Source organism: Nyctereutes procyonoides, unplaced genomic scaffold, assembly GCF_905146905.1.
Source record: "Nyctereutes procyonoides isolate TBG_1078 unplaced genomic scaffold, NYPRO_anot_genome, whole genome shotgun sequence".
Taxonomy (NCBI): Eukaryota; Metazoa; Chordata; class Mammalia; order Carnivora; family Canidae; genus Nyctereutes; species Nyctereutes procyonoides.
In genome coordinates this window covers 20,755,933-20,772,415 of record NW_026575030.1, presented here as the reverse complement: position 1 = coordinate 20,772,415, position 16,483 = coordinate 20,755,933, and the positions used below count along the sequence as shown (strand labels likewise).

The 16,483-nt window shown below is 40.2% G+C and overlaps 1 protein-coding gene across 8 annotated transcripts in view; it reads right to left on the bottom strand.

Moving 5' to 3' along the window:
- The window catches only part of LRCH3 (leucine rich repeats and calponin homology domain containing 3), a 107,869-nt gene extending 95,599 nt beyond the window's left edge, over positions 1 to 12,270 (bottom strand). For all 8 annotated transcript variants that reach the window (XM_055315912.1, XM_055315915.1, XM_055315908.1 and 5 more), the window contains exon 1: positions 11,998 to 12,270. In XM_055315912.1, the coding sequence (XP_055171887.1) occupies positions 11,998 to 12,253 (256 nt within the window). In that variant the 5' untranslated portion in view covers positions 12,254 to 12,270. The remainder of the gene's footprint in view (positions 1 to 11,997) is intronic.
- Between the last annotated feature and the right edge of the window lie 4,213 nt (positions 12,271 to 16,483).

Genomic DNA, 16,483 nt, shown 5'->3' with positions numbered 1-16,483 from the left:
TCCCCAAACCCCCAGATTGACCAACACATTGATTTTAGCCTTGTGAGAGACCCTGAGTAGGTAACTCAGCTGAGTTCAGTCTTCTGACCTATAAAACTGTAAGATATTAAGTCAGTGTTATTTTACTTTTTTTATTTTTTTAAAAGATTTTATTTATTCATGAGAGAGAGAGAGAGAGAGAGAGAGAGAGAGAGAGAGAGAAAAGCAGGCTCCATGCAGGGAGTCCGATGTGGGACTCGATCCCGGGTCACCAGGATCACACCCGGGGCTGAAGAGGGCGCTAAACCGCTGGGCTACCGGGGCTGCCCGTCAGCGTTGTTTTAACCTAATATATTCTGGTATACACACACACAAGTTTCTTTGGGGTATACATCTCAGAGTCTGGAATTTCTGGGTCATAGAGTATGTGTATTTTCAATTTTGCTAAGTTGTTAAGTATTTTTCAAAGTCAGTGCATCAATTAACATTCCCATTAGCATTGTATGTGTATTCCCAATGCTTTACCTTTTTCCAATACTTGGTATTGTCAGTGTTTTGAGTAGTACCTCAGTTTGGTCTTATTTTCCATTCCTTTGATTACAAATAAGGTTGAGCACTTTTTCACATATTTATCAGTCTTCTGGAATTCCTCTTTAGTAAAGTACCAGTTTAAGTGTTTCCTCAGTTTTCTACTGGGTTGTCTTCTTGTTTGTAGAAATTCTATACAAATTCTAGATATCATTTGTTTCATGTGTTTATTGGAAATCTTTTTCTTACTCTGTGATCTGTCTTTTCACTATGATACGCAGATCATTTTTAAAAACCTGTTTTTAATGAAAAACATCTATTACCTAGTTTTTGCAAGAAATAAGTTTAATAAACCATTTAAAATCCTTAGTTTAAGACTTTCTTCAGGGACACTGGGTGGCTAGGTCAGTTTAAGTGTCTGACTCCTGATTTTGGCTCAGGTCTTGATCTCAAGATCATGAGTTCAAGCCCCATGCTAGGCTCTATGCTGGGTGGAGCCTACTTAAAAGAAAAAAAAAGAAAAAAAATAAGACTTTCTTCAAATAATAAAACTCTAGAAATTTAAAAGAGCAAGGAAAAAAAAGAGCAAGGAAAAAAGCTAAAAGTGAAAAAAGAAATACCTTAAATTTTTAGGGCTAGTTATGATTCTAAAATTAGTTGCATTGCATTGGATATTGCTGGCTACTTCAGGAATTCAAAATAATGTTCCTTGGTATGAATTACCATATTTATCATATTTTTTTTCTAAGCTTGAGTGGAATAACTGTTTCATAAGTAAATTGAAAAAAATAACGAACATGTATAATACTACTCAAAAGTCGTATTTCATATTACAGCATTTGATTAATATTAACCATCCAGCCAACAAATACAACCACAGTAAAAAGAAACAGACTCTAAGAAATCCTTGGCCCCAGCGCTGCTGCCAAGCAGACTCAGTGCTGAGGACAGAGCTCCATGCAGGGCTCAATCTCGTGACCCTGAGATCATGCCCTGAGCAGAAACCAAGAATCCTGGACCCCTGGGTGGCTCAGTAGTTGAGCGTTTGCCTTCAGCTCAGGCGTGATCCTGGAGTCCCAGGATCTAGTCTCACATTGGGCTCCTTGCATGGATCCTGCTTCTCCCTCTGCCTATGTCTCTGATGAATAAATAAATAAAATCTTAAAAAGAAAAAAAAAAAAGAAACCAAGAATCCAACGAGTAAACCAACAGCCATCCAGGTGCCCCCTCAGTCTTCTCTATTGTGTTGGTACGATATAAGATTTATGCTACTTGTTAGGCAGAAGAGAAAGGAAGAAGCATGTGGATGAGAATATGTAAGAGCTATAAAATTTCTCATTTCAAATGGAGGTAAAGTTATAAGAGGGATATGAATGTTATTTCCTGACAAGTGTTCTCAGTATTCCACATTCCAATTCAATATACAGATTTTCAAAGAAACTTTGTTACAAAAGCCAGTAGTATATATAATATTATATCCATACTTCTGAAACTGGGATATACATTGGTGGGGGGGTGTTACAGAAAAACAATAGAATAAATGTTATAGAAACTTATTTGGTTTGTTTTTTCCTAATGGCTGGTAATTTGAAGCCATAAATTTGTTATTAAAACAAGCATGAACAGGAGTGCCTGGGTGGTTCAGTTGGTTAAACGTCGGCCATTTAAAAGTGGAATTCTTTTATTCATTCATTCATTCGTTCATTCATTCATTCATTCATTCGTGAGAGACACAGAGAGAAAGAGAGGCAGAGACACAAGCAGAGGGAAAAGCAGGCTCCATGCAGGGAGCTCGATGTGGGACTCAATCCCAGGACTCCAGGATCACGCCTCGGGCTGAAGGCAGGTGCTAAACCACTGAGGCACCCAGGGATCCCCTAAGTGGAATTCTTAATAAAATTCTAAGACTTAAAATTTCAAGTTCCCCAATGAGGCAATTTCAAGCTCTCCACCCCAAATCTTCTCTGAAGTTAGAGGTACTCCAATCTTTGTATATAGAGAGATATGTGGGACACCATAGATGTTAAGTATAAACAGGTTTGAGGGAAGTCTGACTGGCTCAGTGGTTGTCTGCCTTTGACTCAGGGCATGATCCTGGGGTCCTGGGATTGATCTTGCAGGAGGTTCCCTGCAGGGAACCTGCCTCTCCCTCTGCCTGTGTCTCTGCCTCTCTCTCTCATGAATAAATAAAGTCTCTAAAAAACAAACAAGTTTGAAAGGCGAGTTAAGCCAACTTCCATGTTTTGGAAAAAAATCTAGGTTTTTGTGTGTGGCCTATAAATTTAGCCAGGCTACATACAATATATAACACTATTTCTAAGAGGAACTGGTTTTGAAATTTTGTTTGTAAACTAAGTTTTTAAAATTGCATATAATTTGTTAAAACAATACCACTTCTAGGAATTAGCCCAAAGGAAATAATAAGAGATGTAAGCAAAGAATTATATTTAAAAATGTTCATAGTGTTATTCATAATAATGAAAAATTTGAAATAGCCTAAATGCCCAACAAAAGGGACCTAAGTACAAAGATTTAATTACATACTCTGCAGCTATTAAAGTACTTTTATAAGAAAATGATAACAGACATGACATGGTATTTCTAATATGCTGTAGGATGGAAAAAAGTAAAATACAAAAAGCTGAAACCATGTTTTTCAATATATATGTACATGCATAAAAAAAAAAAAAACCGGAAGAAAAAAACAAACAAAAGCCTGGAAGAATATGTCAAAATGTTCACAGTGGTTATATGTATGGTAATACCAGGCCTTTTTGTTCCCTTTCCTTCCCTTGTGTATTGTTTTATCAGATCTTTTACAGTAAACATGTATTACTCTTACAAATATAAATGAATTCAAATTAAATATGTAGGATTATATATAAGCATGAAGAGCTCCCAACTGTTTGTTACCAACTGGTTCTATGACACAAGAAAAATAGAAAAAGTAAGTCTTTTCTCTCTGAATTAAAATACTTTTTCTCCTTGTACAAAAAAATTCAGATGCACCAAAACAGATTGAGATATCCTCTCTCACCTATCAGAATGACACAGATCAAAATGAATGAGAAAATCAGCAGGTGCACAGTAACAACTCCAGCACTGCTGATACAAATCTAAGCTGAACAATCCTTCTAGAAGGACAATTTTACAGAGTGTATATAAAAAAGCCCTAAACCATGCATACCTTTTAGCCAACCAATTATATTTCTAAGAATTTATCCTGAGGAAATAACTGGACAATTTTGCAAATATATACATACTGGACTATTCTCAGGAATACCATATGTAACAGTGAAAGTTGAAAACAATCACAATGTACATTATTAAGAGGGTAAATTAAATGACAGTATATATACAGTATACTACCATTAAAAATTATGCTACTGGGGGTACCTGGGTGGCTCAGCTGGTGAAGAGGACTCTTGGTTTCGGCTCAGGTCATGGTCTTAGGAATGACAAGATCCAATGCCACCAACTCCATACTCAGGGAACTCAGGGTGAAATGTGCTAAGACACTCTCTCTCTCTCTCTCTCTCTCTCTCTCCCTTTGCCCCTCCCCCTGCTCATGTGTGGGTGCACATGCTCACTCTCAAATAAATAAATAAAATCTTAAAAATTATGAGGGCACCGACGTAGCTCAGTATGCCTTTGACTCAAGGTCACGATCCCAGGGTGCTGAGATTGAACCTGTCCGACTCCCCACTCAGCAGGGAGTCTGCTTCTCTCTCTCTCTCCCCCCCTTCTGCCCCTCCCCCCGTGTTCTCTCCCTCTCTCTCAGATAAGATAAATAAAAATTTTAAAAATTTTAAAAAATTATGCTAATCTCTATTTTCTGACATTGTATCTCATACAATGAAAAAAATTAGATGAGAAAACAGCCTTTTGTGATCCCATTTTTGTATTTTAAAAAGAATGTATATATACATATTTTTAAAGATTTTATGTATTCATTCTAGAGAGAGAGAGAGAAAGAGGGTGAGCACAAGCCAGGGGAAGGGCAGAGGGGGAGAAAGAGGGACAAGCTGACCTACTCCCAACCCCACTGAGTGCAGAGTCCTACGTGAGGCTTGATCCTGGAGATCACGACCTGAACCGAAAACAAGAGTCCGACGATCAACCTATCAAGCCACCTAGGAGACCCAAGAATGTGTACATTTATGAAGAAAATGTTTGGAAGAGTTCCAACCAGTGTTCACCACTAAATTCATCTCTGCTAAGTGGAATTATGATCTTTAATGCCCTTTTTAAAACTTTTCATACCACAATGAATATGTAAAACTGTTAATATCAGAAGAAATTATTTTTATTTATTTTTTTAAAAGATTTTATTTATTTATTCATGAGAGAGAACAGAGAGAGAGAGAGGCAGAGACACAGGCAGAGGGAGAAGCAGGCTCCATGCAGGGAGCCCGATGTGGGACTCGATCTCAGGACTCCAGGATCACGCCCTGGGCCGAAGGTACCGCTAAACCGCTGAGCCACCTGGGCTACCCAGAAATGATTTTTAAGTCTACTAAACTGAACTAGTCTCATTAACCAAATAAAATTAGTTTTACTGTTTTCTACTTTTTCCTCATTTCTGAGGCTCTTAGACTATTCTTCCTGTTTTGAACACCTAACACTCAGTGGATGGCAAATGTGTCAAATATATATTAATGCCTCTATTAACAAAGATGGCATACTTAAAAATGGCAGGCTGTGTGAACAAGATTTTATTTCTAAAAGAAAAAATTACATATCCCCCAACTCTGAGATGCTCCCAAGGATCATGCAATTATGATTGGACCCCATTTACTGACACGTCCTCCCTTTGCCTCTGCCTTCTGACTGTTATTGCACAGTGTTTTCAGCTCTAGACACCATGGGCTTACTGTCTTCATCAATCAGGAAAAACCTTGCTAAAAGAAATATGATGCAGAAAATAAATAATATAGAAAACAAATTTCAATTCTAGTCAAAACTATATGCTCCAACATTACTGTCCAATATAACTTTCTATGATGATGGAAAGGTTCTACTGTCCGTGCTGTCCAATATGACAGGAAGTGGGTCTATCTAATGTGCTGTGTCCAATATGACACACCTGGCTACTGAACACTTGAAATGTGGCTAGTGGACTGAGGAACCAAATTTTTAAATTTTAACCTTATTTTAATAACCACCTATGGCTAGGAGCTACCATACTGGACAGCACGACTCTAGAAAAATTCACAGTACATACACTGTGGTTGATTTAAACTGTACGTAAGAATCCAAGAACAGTATGATTTCCACTTAAGACCTGGCCTCCAGTGCATATTTCAAAAACAAACGAAATTATAATATTAACAGATTGTTATCTTGAAAAATTACAGACTGTCTCCATGAAAAATTAAATGGCCTTTCAGCAATCCTCAGTCTTTACCTAAAAAATAAGCATCTGTTTCTTGAACGACTCAATTCCTGTGGCTTTAGTAACACTGCATTATCTTGGCTCACCCACTACATCTCAAATTTGTTTTCTTTTTTGGTATAATCTTAGTCTCTCTGTCCTGCCTTTACTATACATTTTCCCCAAAGCCGAGTCCTTAATTTCTTTTCTGTCTTCTACTCCAAAACTTCTCACAGCTTCAACTCTAGCCCTTTATGCCTTCAGCAAAACAGCACCATCTCACCATATAACCTTAAAAACATCATTTAAAAAAAAAATCATTTAACTTCTGAGACTGCTTCTCGTTTGTAAAATAATTTAATGGCTATCATAGTTCCTTCAGCTTTAAGAGTCTCTGAATTCTAGTAAAGGCCTAGTTATGGAACTTTGTTCTCAGGCTGATTCGACTTCTTGCCTTTTGTTAAATTTTTAATTATTATTTATTTATTTATTCATGAGAGAGACACAGACAGAGAGGCAGAGACAGGGGCAGAGGGAGATGTAGTCTCCCTGCAAGGAACCGGATGTGGGACTTGATCCCAGGACCCCGGGATCACGCCCCGAACCAAAGGGCAGAAGCTCAACTGCTGAGCCACCCAGTTGCCCCTATTTCTTGCCTTTTTAAATGCTGGTTATCCCACTTTTTCACTCTCCACACTTTCTCTGAGCAGCTCATAAACTCTTCATTATGACTCTCTCAAACATATGGGGTAACCCAGACTTCACTCTTAAAGCTCTAGATTTAGGGACACCTGGCTGGCTTAGTCGATAGAGCATGAGACTTTTTTCAGGTTATGAGTTCAAGCCCCACTTTGGGCAGAGTTTACTTAAAGATTAAAAAAAAAAAAAAAAAGCTCCAGATCTACATTTCTATTCATTGAACAAGATTAACTAGATGTGCTAACAACCCCTTTAAAAGTATCAAGCAGGGAAGCCTGGGTGGCTCAGCGGTTAAGCATCTGCCTCCAGCTCAGGTCCTGATCCTAGAGACCCGAGATCGAGTCCCACATCGGGCTCCCAGCATGGATGGAGCCTGCTTCTTCCTCTGCCTGTGTCTCTGCTTTTCTCTCTCTCTGTCTTTCATGAATAAATAAATAAAATTTATTAAAAAAAATAAAGGTATTAAGGAAGCCAAAGAAATTACATGTAGCAAACTTCTTCGTCAGTGGCTTAGCTATCAAAAACACAAGTTTTAGGATTAGATGTATCTGAATTTGTCATTTAATAGCTGTGTGACCTTGATCAAATTAAAGTCAAGTCTCCATTTCTTCTTATGTAAAATGAGGTTTATTTTTTATTATTTTTTTAATGATTTTATTTATTAATGCATGAGAGACATAGAGAGAGGCAGGGACACAGGCAGAGGGAGAAGCAGGCTCCATGCAGGGAGCCCGACGTGGGACTCGATCCTGGGTCTCCAGGGTCAGGCCCAGGGCTGAAGGCAACGCTAAACTGCTGAGCCACCCCGGCTGCCCTAAAATGAGGTTTAAAATAGTGTTTATAGCTCATATCATTGTTGTATGCACATATGTTTATATAGAGAGCTTGAAACAACACCTAAAACATGCTAACAGCTCAATAAATGTTAGCTATTATTATCAAAAGCATCACCATCTTAGTCCTCCAGATTTAACAGTTCATTTTCACTGCATTCTGTCCTTTAAAAAATAAATTCAACCAGCATTTGTACATTTTCATTTTCCAATATGATCTCTAATTTTTATTCCCTTAGCAATTTAGATTATTGCAGCCATCCAATCAGATTACTAGGTTTCTTAATTCTGATAGGTTAAAGCTTCCTTTTATTTTTTCCTTTATATTGGCTAGTATAACGACTTACATGTAAAATTTTGCTATTAGTAGACAAGTCAAATAATCTTTACATTTACTTATTTATTCTCCATTAGATCCCTTGAGTTTTTTGAGGGCAGCAGGTGTTGGTCCTCTCTGTATATCTTCACCTATCAAATTCCTTAGCAAATGTTTGTTCAACAAATGAATGTTGATTAGTCCTCCTATCTCAATCCCAATAAACCTATCCTCAGTCTAGTTTCCACATATGCAAAAGGCAGCTCATATATTTTCTAATTCAGTCATTTATTCTGACGAAACTGGCCTGACCACAACATTATGAAGAGCAGTCTCACGGTATTAGTCAGAACTCTTGATTTTGGAACAAAAAATTCTGCTCAAATTAAGCAGAAAGGGGAATTTATTAGCTTGTATACTTTGCAATTTCAAGGACAGCACAAACTTAAAGCCTGGCTATTGGCTTTAAAGGTTCAAACACTATCATCAGAACTTGGCTACACTCTTTCCATCTTTTGGCTCTGCCTTCCATTTATTGGTAAGTTCCAGGCTCACACTGTATTATCTCAGCAACCCCAGGATCCAAAGCATGCCTCTCTCTCAACAGCTCCAATAAAAAAATTCAGAATTAAGTCATGTGTGCTGACTGGAAATGTGCCCATTTTTGAACAATCACTGTAGCCAGAAGGATGGACTACATTGATTGGTGAGACCTGCCTTACTCATGTGCACACCCTTGTGTTGGGATGGGATATCCATGAAATTGAAGGGGATGATTTAATAGGAAAACTGGAGTATTGTTACCAAATGAAAGAGGGAGCATAATGGACTGGAAAAATTAACTGATGTGCCACATACTCTAGGATTTTTTGCATGTTGTCCACTAATGCCTGCAATGGCTTTCCTTCTTATATCTGCCTACTCAAATCCAAGCTACATCCTTTCTGCCCCAAAGTCTTCTGTGATTTCCTTCTAAGATTTTCCTTGTCCACTGGACCAAGTTACCTATTCCCAAATAAATATTTCCCTTTTCCTAAAGATCTACCTTTTTAAACAAACAAGAGTGAAAAACCTCAAGAAAATGTTCCTGATAAATTCTAATCACGTCAAATTATAAACAGTATGGGTAATATATGCTGTTTCTTAGAATAAATATTATAAAATCTATCTATATTATACATATAGGTATATATAATACTCAAATAATTTTCCTGGCTTTAAATTTTAAGTAGTCTAAACAAAACATTTTAACTAACTAAGTCGTGTCTGAATTCATCAAAGTACTTGATATAACAGGTACACTATGGTTTTGGAGTTACCTCAAACTAAGCTCAAATCCTGGCTAATACTGCCTTTCCTGGCCTTTAGCTACAGATCTTCAAACAAATTATCTAATATCTCCAAACCTTGATTTCACTATCTGTAAAAACAGTAATAGTAATACCTATCTGTAAATATGGAGGCTATGTGGTATAGCAGAGAAAAAAAGAGTCAGATGGACCTGGGCTGAAATTCTCCTAAAACTAGTTATGTGACCTTCTCTGAGTGATTCCTCATCTGTAAACTCTGAGTGCCTCCTCATATGTAAAAGGGAAATAATAATGCTTAATCCACTGGTTGTTTTGAGCATTTAACAAGGCAGTGTGTTTTAAAACATCTAGCACAATGAATAGCAAACAGTGTATACTCAATAAATGATGATATCCACACTAAATTATCTGTTTAAAATAATTCCGAGGGGCACCTGGCTGGCTCAGTCAGAAGAACATGTGACTCAATCTCAAAGTTGCAAGTTTGAGGCCACAGTGGATGTAGATTATTTAAAAATAAAATACTTTAGGACTCTTGGGTGGCTCAGTGGTTGAGGGCCTGCCTTCAGCCTGGGGTGTGATCCCGGAGTCCCAGGATCCAGTACAGCATCTGACTCCCTGCATGGAGCCTGCTTCTCCCTCTGCCTGTGTCTCTGCCTCTCTCTCTCTCTGTGTCTCTCATGAATAAATAAAATCTTAAAAAATAAATAAAATATTTAAGGGGTGCCTGGGTGGCTTGGTTAGTTAAACAACTAACTCTTGATTTTGGCTCAGGTCATGATCTCAGGGTTGTGAGATCTAGCCCCATCACAGCTCCACGCTGGTCGTGGACCCTGCCTAAGTTCTCTCCCTTTCCTCCCTTCCCTGTCCGAAAATAAAAAAAATTAAGAATCTAAAAATTTAAAAATAATTCAGAGCACAGAAAGGGAAAAATTCATTGGGATTATTTTTCTTCACAAATAGCTTTGAGTTTTCTTTGTTAATAAAATATTTCTTAAATGCAAAACATGTTGGTCTTAGAAGTATTTAAAAGCAGGTAAGAGAATGACCAGATACACCCCTGTAATCAACTTGTTCTTTAGCTGCAGGCTTAATGCAGTAGTCCTGAAATGACTCACACCAATATAAAATCACAGCATTTCCCATCTCCTGACCATCCTAGGCCATACAGCCATCTCCTGAACAGAATCAGGAAATCAGGGGTGTGACTGACAATTTTAGATGCTGTCTATCAGAACACATACAAAAGGCAAGTGGGGGGCAGCCCAAGTGGCTCAGCAGTTTAGCATCTGCCTTGGCCCAGGGCGTAATCCTGGGGACCCGGAATCGAGTCCCACACCGGGCTCCCTGCAAGGAGCCTGCTTCTCCCTCTGCCTGCGTCTCTGCCTCTTTTTCTGTGTCTCCCATGAATAAATAAATTAACTCTTAAAAAAAAAAAAAAGGAAAAAAAGAAGGCAAGTGGTTGTTCATGCTTATCTCAGCAATAACGTTTAATTTTAAGAACATTCACTAAAAAATACAAATGATCTTCAGTACAACTGTTTCCAAAAAAGAGATTAAATAATTAGAGATTGACTTTCTTCCGTTTTACAGGAAGAATGAAAGTTTTTCTGGAAAGAGGTTTCTTGGAGTGGTTTAACAGTTACATTCATTTTTCTAACGCGAGCAAATCGTACGTAATACTCCCCAATCTTTAATGAGCGCGCAGAGAAAACGACTTAAATCAGAGAATTTAAAATAAAATGGAGTGACTATAAAACGCAAAGTACTACTCATTCTTTGTCTCCAAAAAGAAAAAAAAGAAAAAAGAAAAAAGAAACACCACAGTATATCAAAATAAAAAACTACATCATACTATACAAACTTGTGTAAGGGATTTTTTTCCCCTCCTTTGTGTAAAACATGAATAGGATCGGTTTTTAACCTACTCCCTGAGGAAGCTATATTTCAAACACAAGAGAAACATATTATGTCGAACGCCTCAGTCACCAGACATTGTTCTCCACAACTAAAAAAATAAAATAATTAATAATAATAATAATACCCCATTCCTCATTACCTTTCCTGCGTTCAAATTTATGTATAAAACAAAGCTTTTGGGATGCCTGGGTGGGCTCAGCGGTTGAGCGTCTGCCTTTGGCTCAGGGCATGATCCTGGAGTCCCTGGATCGAGTCCTGCATGAGGCTCCCTGCATGAAGCCTGCTTCTCCCTCTGCCTCTCTCTCTGTGTGTCTATCATGAATAGATAAATAAATAACCTTAAAAAAAAAAAACACAAAGCTTTTTTTTTTTTTTTAAAGCATTAACTCCAGCGGCGGCAGGCAATGCATGGGTCGGCTCTCGTCCCCACGTTCCAGGGAGCGCAGAAGGAAAGAGAAAAGTGACAGGAGCCTGGAGGCTGGCTCGTTCGTTTTACAAGTAACTTGCGTATAAGTCAACTAGATAAGAGGAGAAAGGAGAAAGTCACAGCCTAGGGGGCCCTTTTTTTTTAAAATTTTATTTCTTTATTCATGAGAGACCCAGAGAGGGCGGGGCAGGGGCACAGGCCGAGGGAGCAGCAGGCTCCCCTCAGGCAGCCCGACGCGGGCCTCGATCCCGCGCCCCCGGGGTCACGGCCCGGTCCGAGGCGGCGCTCCACTCCGAGCCCCCCGGGCGCCCCGGCAGGAAGCGCCCGCAGGAGCGTCCGTGCCCGGGAGCCCCATCCCCGCGCCGTCCGCCCAGCACCGCGAGTCGAGGGGCGCCCGCAGGCCCCGGCGGCTGACGAGTTAGTCCCTCAGGGAGCGCGGCCCCGCGCCCGGCGCTCTTCCTCAGGGATGCCGCCGTCCGCCGCCTCGCCCCGGGCTCCCCCGCGGGGGGGCGGCTTGGCCCCGTCCCGCGGCCCCGTCCCGCGCGGCTCCGTGACGCCCCCGCCGCGCCCCAGGCCCCGCCGCCAGCACGGCCGCCCCCGGCCCCGCTCACCCGCCCGGGTGGTGTCCGTCAGGTCGTGGTTGGCCGCTCCCCGGGGGAACTCCCTCAGCTTCCGGCCGCTCAGGCTCAGCACCCCGGTCACGGCCGCCTCCTCCAGCGCCCGATCGAGGGAGCGGCTCCACGGACCGGGGCCCGGGCCCGCCCCCGCGCTGGGGCCGCAGCTAGCGCCGGAGAGACCACCTCCCGAGGCGACCGGGCCGCAGCACTCCGCAGCCGTGGCCACAGCAACCAGGCCCGCGGCCGCCATTTCCCAGCCTCCAGCTCTCCGGCCGCGGCTCGGCGCATGCGCAGCCAGCGCCGCCGGGGGGCTGGGGGCAGGGGGCGGGGGGCTGGGGAGGGGCGAGCGGGGGCGGCCGGTGCTCCGGGGAGGGCTGCGGGGCGGCCCCGCCCACGCCGCGGGCTTCGGCGAGGCCGAGGCGGAGCTCACGCGTCTGGGGCGGCCGCCCCCTCCAGGCGTCCAGGAGCATTTTTATTTCTTTTTTTTTTTTTTTTCCCCAGTAGCATTTTTAAAATGCCTCAGACAACGCTCCCCGCAGGAACTTCTCTGCCTCCCTCCCTCCATCTGGAGGAGAAACGTGAAGGCTTCGCCACACGGCTGCGGCCAGAAACGCAGGCGGGGAGAGCGGGGCGCCCTGGGGCGCGCCCTGCGGAACGCCTCCTCCCGGTCTCCTGCCCGACTCCCGCCGTTCCGTACACCCAGGGATCTAAACGGAGACGTGGATTCGGGCTCCCGAACTCAATCCTTATTTGACCAGGATTACGTGAACGTGTTGGGTCCTCCTTCCCTTTTTATAAAATAGCTCTTAACAAAAACAAACACTTTAAATAGCATTTTGTCCTTTAGTCAGGATTTTTATTGAACAAATCAGGATTGAATGGCATTAAAGTCTTTAAAATTTTTGTCTGGAACCAAGACTGAGTGGGGGAGGTGGGAAATGACCGGACCATACTCTAAATGTGGGAATTAGAAATAGAATGGAAGAAAATGATAAAAATCAATCATTTAGGGACGCCCGGGGGGGCTCAGTGGTTGAGCGTCTGCCTTTGACCCAGGGCCTGATCCTGGAGACCCTGGGAGCCCGTGTCTCTGCCTCTCTCTGTGTCTCTCATGAGGAAATAAAAACTTTAAAAAAAACAAAAAACAAAACCACACACACACACACACACACACACACACACACTTACTGAAAACCTGGAAAATACTTCATTTTAAACCAGTTAGGCTTTCTTTACATTGCCACCAGACTCCAGCATATTCTTTTACACATTTAAGCCGTTCCTGCTACAAGATGTAAAATTCCCTACAACCAATTGACTAGTATTTCTGGGAAACAGAAAAAGCTGCCAGTGTTCTTTTCCTAGATTAGAATCTAATAATCCAGACAAATATATAGTTTAAGTATGTTGTATTTTGATATACGACAAAAAAGGGCTGAATAGGGGTAGTGGGGTTAATCTATCAGAATTTAGAGAAAAGGAACCTGTATCATGGATGAATGGTTTTAAATCAAATCTGACTAAAACCATAATCATATATTCCATGTTAATGCTACAATGCTACAGGTTACATCTTTATAAAACGCACCATTATATCATCTGAATTTGATTACCTATTACCTTCCATATCTAAACTTTTCTAACAAGTCCTCCAGATTATGGCCTCATTCTTCCCACCTACCTACACATTTATCTCATTATAATTGCAACATACCATGCCAATCTTGGCCTCTGAACTTCTGACCAAGTTTATAGATTGACATTACTTTGTCAACTAGATTTTAAGGTCATTAATATGTTAAACTCTGTAATTATCTTCCATACCCCAGAGTTGAGTATTTTAATTGGAGCTAAGTAAGAATGAATGGAAGCAGACAGAGAAGATGTGTTGTGCACTAACACTGCAGATGTTATGTACTACTAGGAGAAAAAGAAGTTTGGGAGGAAAGAAAAAAATTTTAGAACAGGGTAGATACATCTGTAAGTATTTAAAATCCAAAAGAAAAGCCTATGGATAGGAGAAATGAAGATGCTGTATATACCACGAGAGCAAGATCTAGGTAGAGAGGCTGGAAGAAAAGATAGCTCAGAGTTAATTTTAAGACTTCTAAAGATTTGAGGTCTCATCTACAAAGGTAGAAGTCTCATCCTACTCCCTCAATCTTCCCCATAAAACAAGAGTATCATCCTGTGAGAGAGAGATTAGGAAATGGAATCACTGTGAGGATTTCACTAATGTCCAATGATGAATAAAAGGTGTTGAGAAACGGTTGCAAAAAGGCTATGAGCAAAGGAGCTACAGGGGCCTGTAACTTATCTACAACTGTTCTGTGGCCCAGAAATAGCTGAAAAAACCAGGCAGTGAGGGTTATTGAATGTTAGGAATTGATAGAGGACTTCCCTGCTACTTCCTGTTTATTTTACGGCTGAAAGTAACTCCTTGAATATCAGGGGCAATAGTTTCACTCAAATCTCAAGAGTTTTCCAGCTCTGTTATCTCCCTACGCCATGCAGAAATAAAATGCTTTCCTCCTTCCACTCACTAAGAACATGTGGTCACTCCTTTAAGACTCCATTTTTATAAACTCAGAGCAATGGGATTAAAATCTTCAATCTTATGCTCTCAATGTAAAGCACAGAAACTGGTTTGGTGAAGACATTCAATAAATGTTCGGTTCTTCCCTTTCTGACTCCTTTAATAAGACGCACTAACTTTTTTAAACTTTATACAAGAAAAATCAGACAATATGATTTTTTTCTTATTAAAGGAAAGTGGAAATAGAAGTAGAAATCAGACACATACACACTATGGAAATAGTTTCCTATTCATCTTTAAACATCAGTAAACCTCATGTAAAATACATTTCAGAACAAGGAATTTCAGCTCCAGCATTGTACTACTTCCTTGTTTCAACAAGATTTTTGGTAGTAGATTTGATAGAATTAACAATGTCAGAGGAAAAAAAGAGGCGTTAGTAAGAAAATCTTTAAATTCCTTATTAGCGGCCCACAATAGTCTAGTACTCCGTTGTAAATGCTTGTGGTTTATTGTTAACACTTTTTAAAAGGGAGTAACTGCAAATTGAGCCATGTAAAAAGAACTGTCTTTAAAAGGAAGCTTATGGACACCTGGGTGGCTCAGCGGTTGAGTGTCCGCCTTTGGCTCAGGGCATGATCCCCAGGATCAGGATAAAGTCCCACATGGGGCTTCCTGCAGGGAGCCTGCTTCTCCCTTTGCCTATGTCTCTGCCTCTCTCTGTGTCTCTCATGAATAAATACAATCTTTAAAAAAAAAACTCACTTTTTTTTTTACAAGGGCAACAGAATAATTTTGATGATGCTTTGTCAAATACACTACTCAAAAATGAAGAAAACATTTTCTGCTCTGATAGTGCCTGTATTCAGAAGGTATGGTATCCATTCTTTGCAGTGCAAAGTCAGCTATTTTTTTCTCTTATCTCATTGTAGCAATGAATCTGAATCAGGACAAAAATTACCCCAATATACTAAGAAACAAAACAAAAGAGCAAAGGGGAAAAAGAGAAAACTAAGAAACAGACTATTAACTATAGGGAAACTGATGGTTACCACAGGAAAGGTGGATGGAGAGATACCATGATGAAATAGATGATAGGGATTAAGAAATAGATGATAGGGATGCTTGTCATGATGAGCACTGGGTGATTAAAATAAAAATATAAAGAAATAAAAATTAAAAACTATCCTGACACTGTGTATGCTGTGTTAATTATAAAGGTCCTGACAGCAAAATAGGATATATATATATATACATACATATATATATATACATATACACACACACACACACACACACACACAGTCTAACAAAAAATTATCAGTGGGCAATGAAGCCTATAATAGGTTTCTTCATACTTAAAAGTATTTTATGATGTGCTTGTAATTTAAATTGTGAAATTTATGCCTATTAGAAAAAAATGTCTAGCTAGCAACTCTGGCCTTAGTGTCTCCATAGCTTTAATACCGAAATAATGAAGTCTCAATAATCATGGTTAAGTAGATTTACTTAGCATGCTACAAATGCTAAAGCATGGCTAATTACCGTTTCTTAGACATCTGACAGCTACTTTCTCTGGGTGTTCAAGTCACAGCAGCAGTTTATTATGAATTGAGAATTAAAAGACCTGAGCTCAAAAAGTGAATCTGCCATATATAAATCTTGAAAAGCTGAACCTCACTTAACTAAGATGTAGATAAGAGAAGTTGAAATGGATGATGGAGAAAGGTTCATCCAGCTTGAAATTCTGCATTCTAAGTAAATTTGATTCTTTAACTCCTCCTAGCTATTTTGCTTCCTTGGTTGGAGCTTATGAATGAAATGATCAAAAGGCAGTGAGAATGAGTCTAGACTGATTTACCAATTTAATTGGTAGGTAGTTTTTCAAACCCTAAAAATTATAACCACTATAAAGTTCTTTGTAGCACAGAACAATCTAAAAAC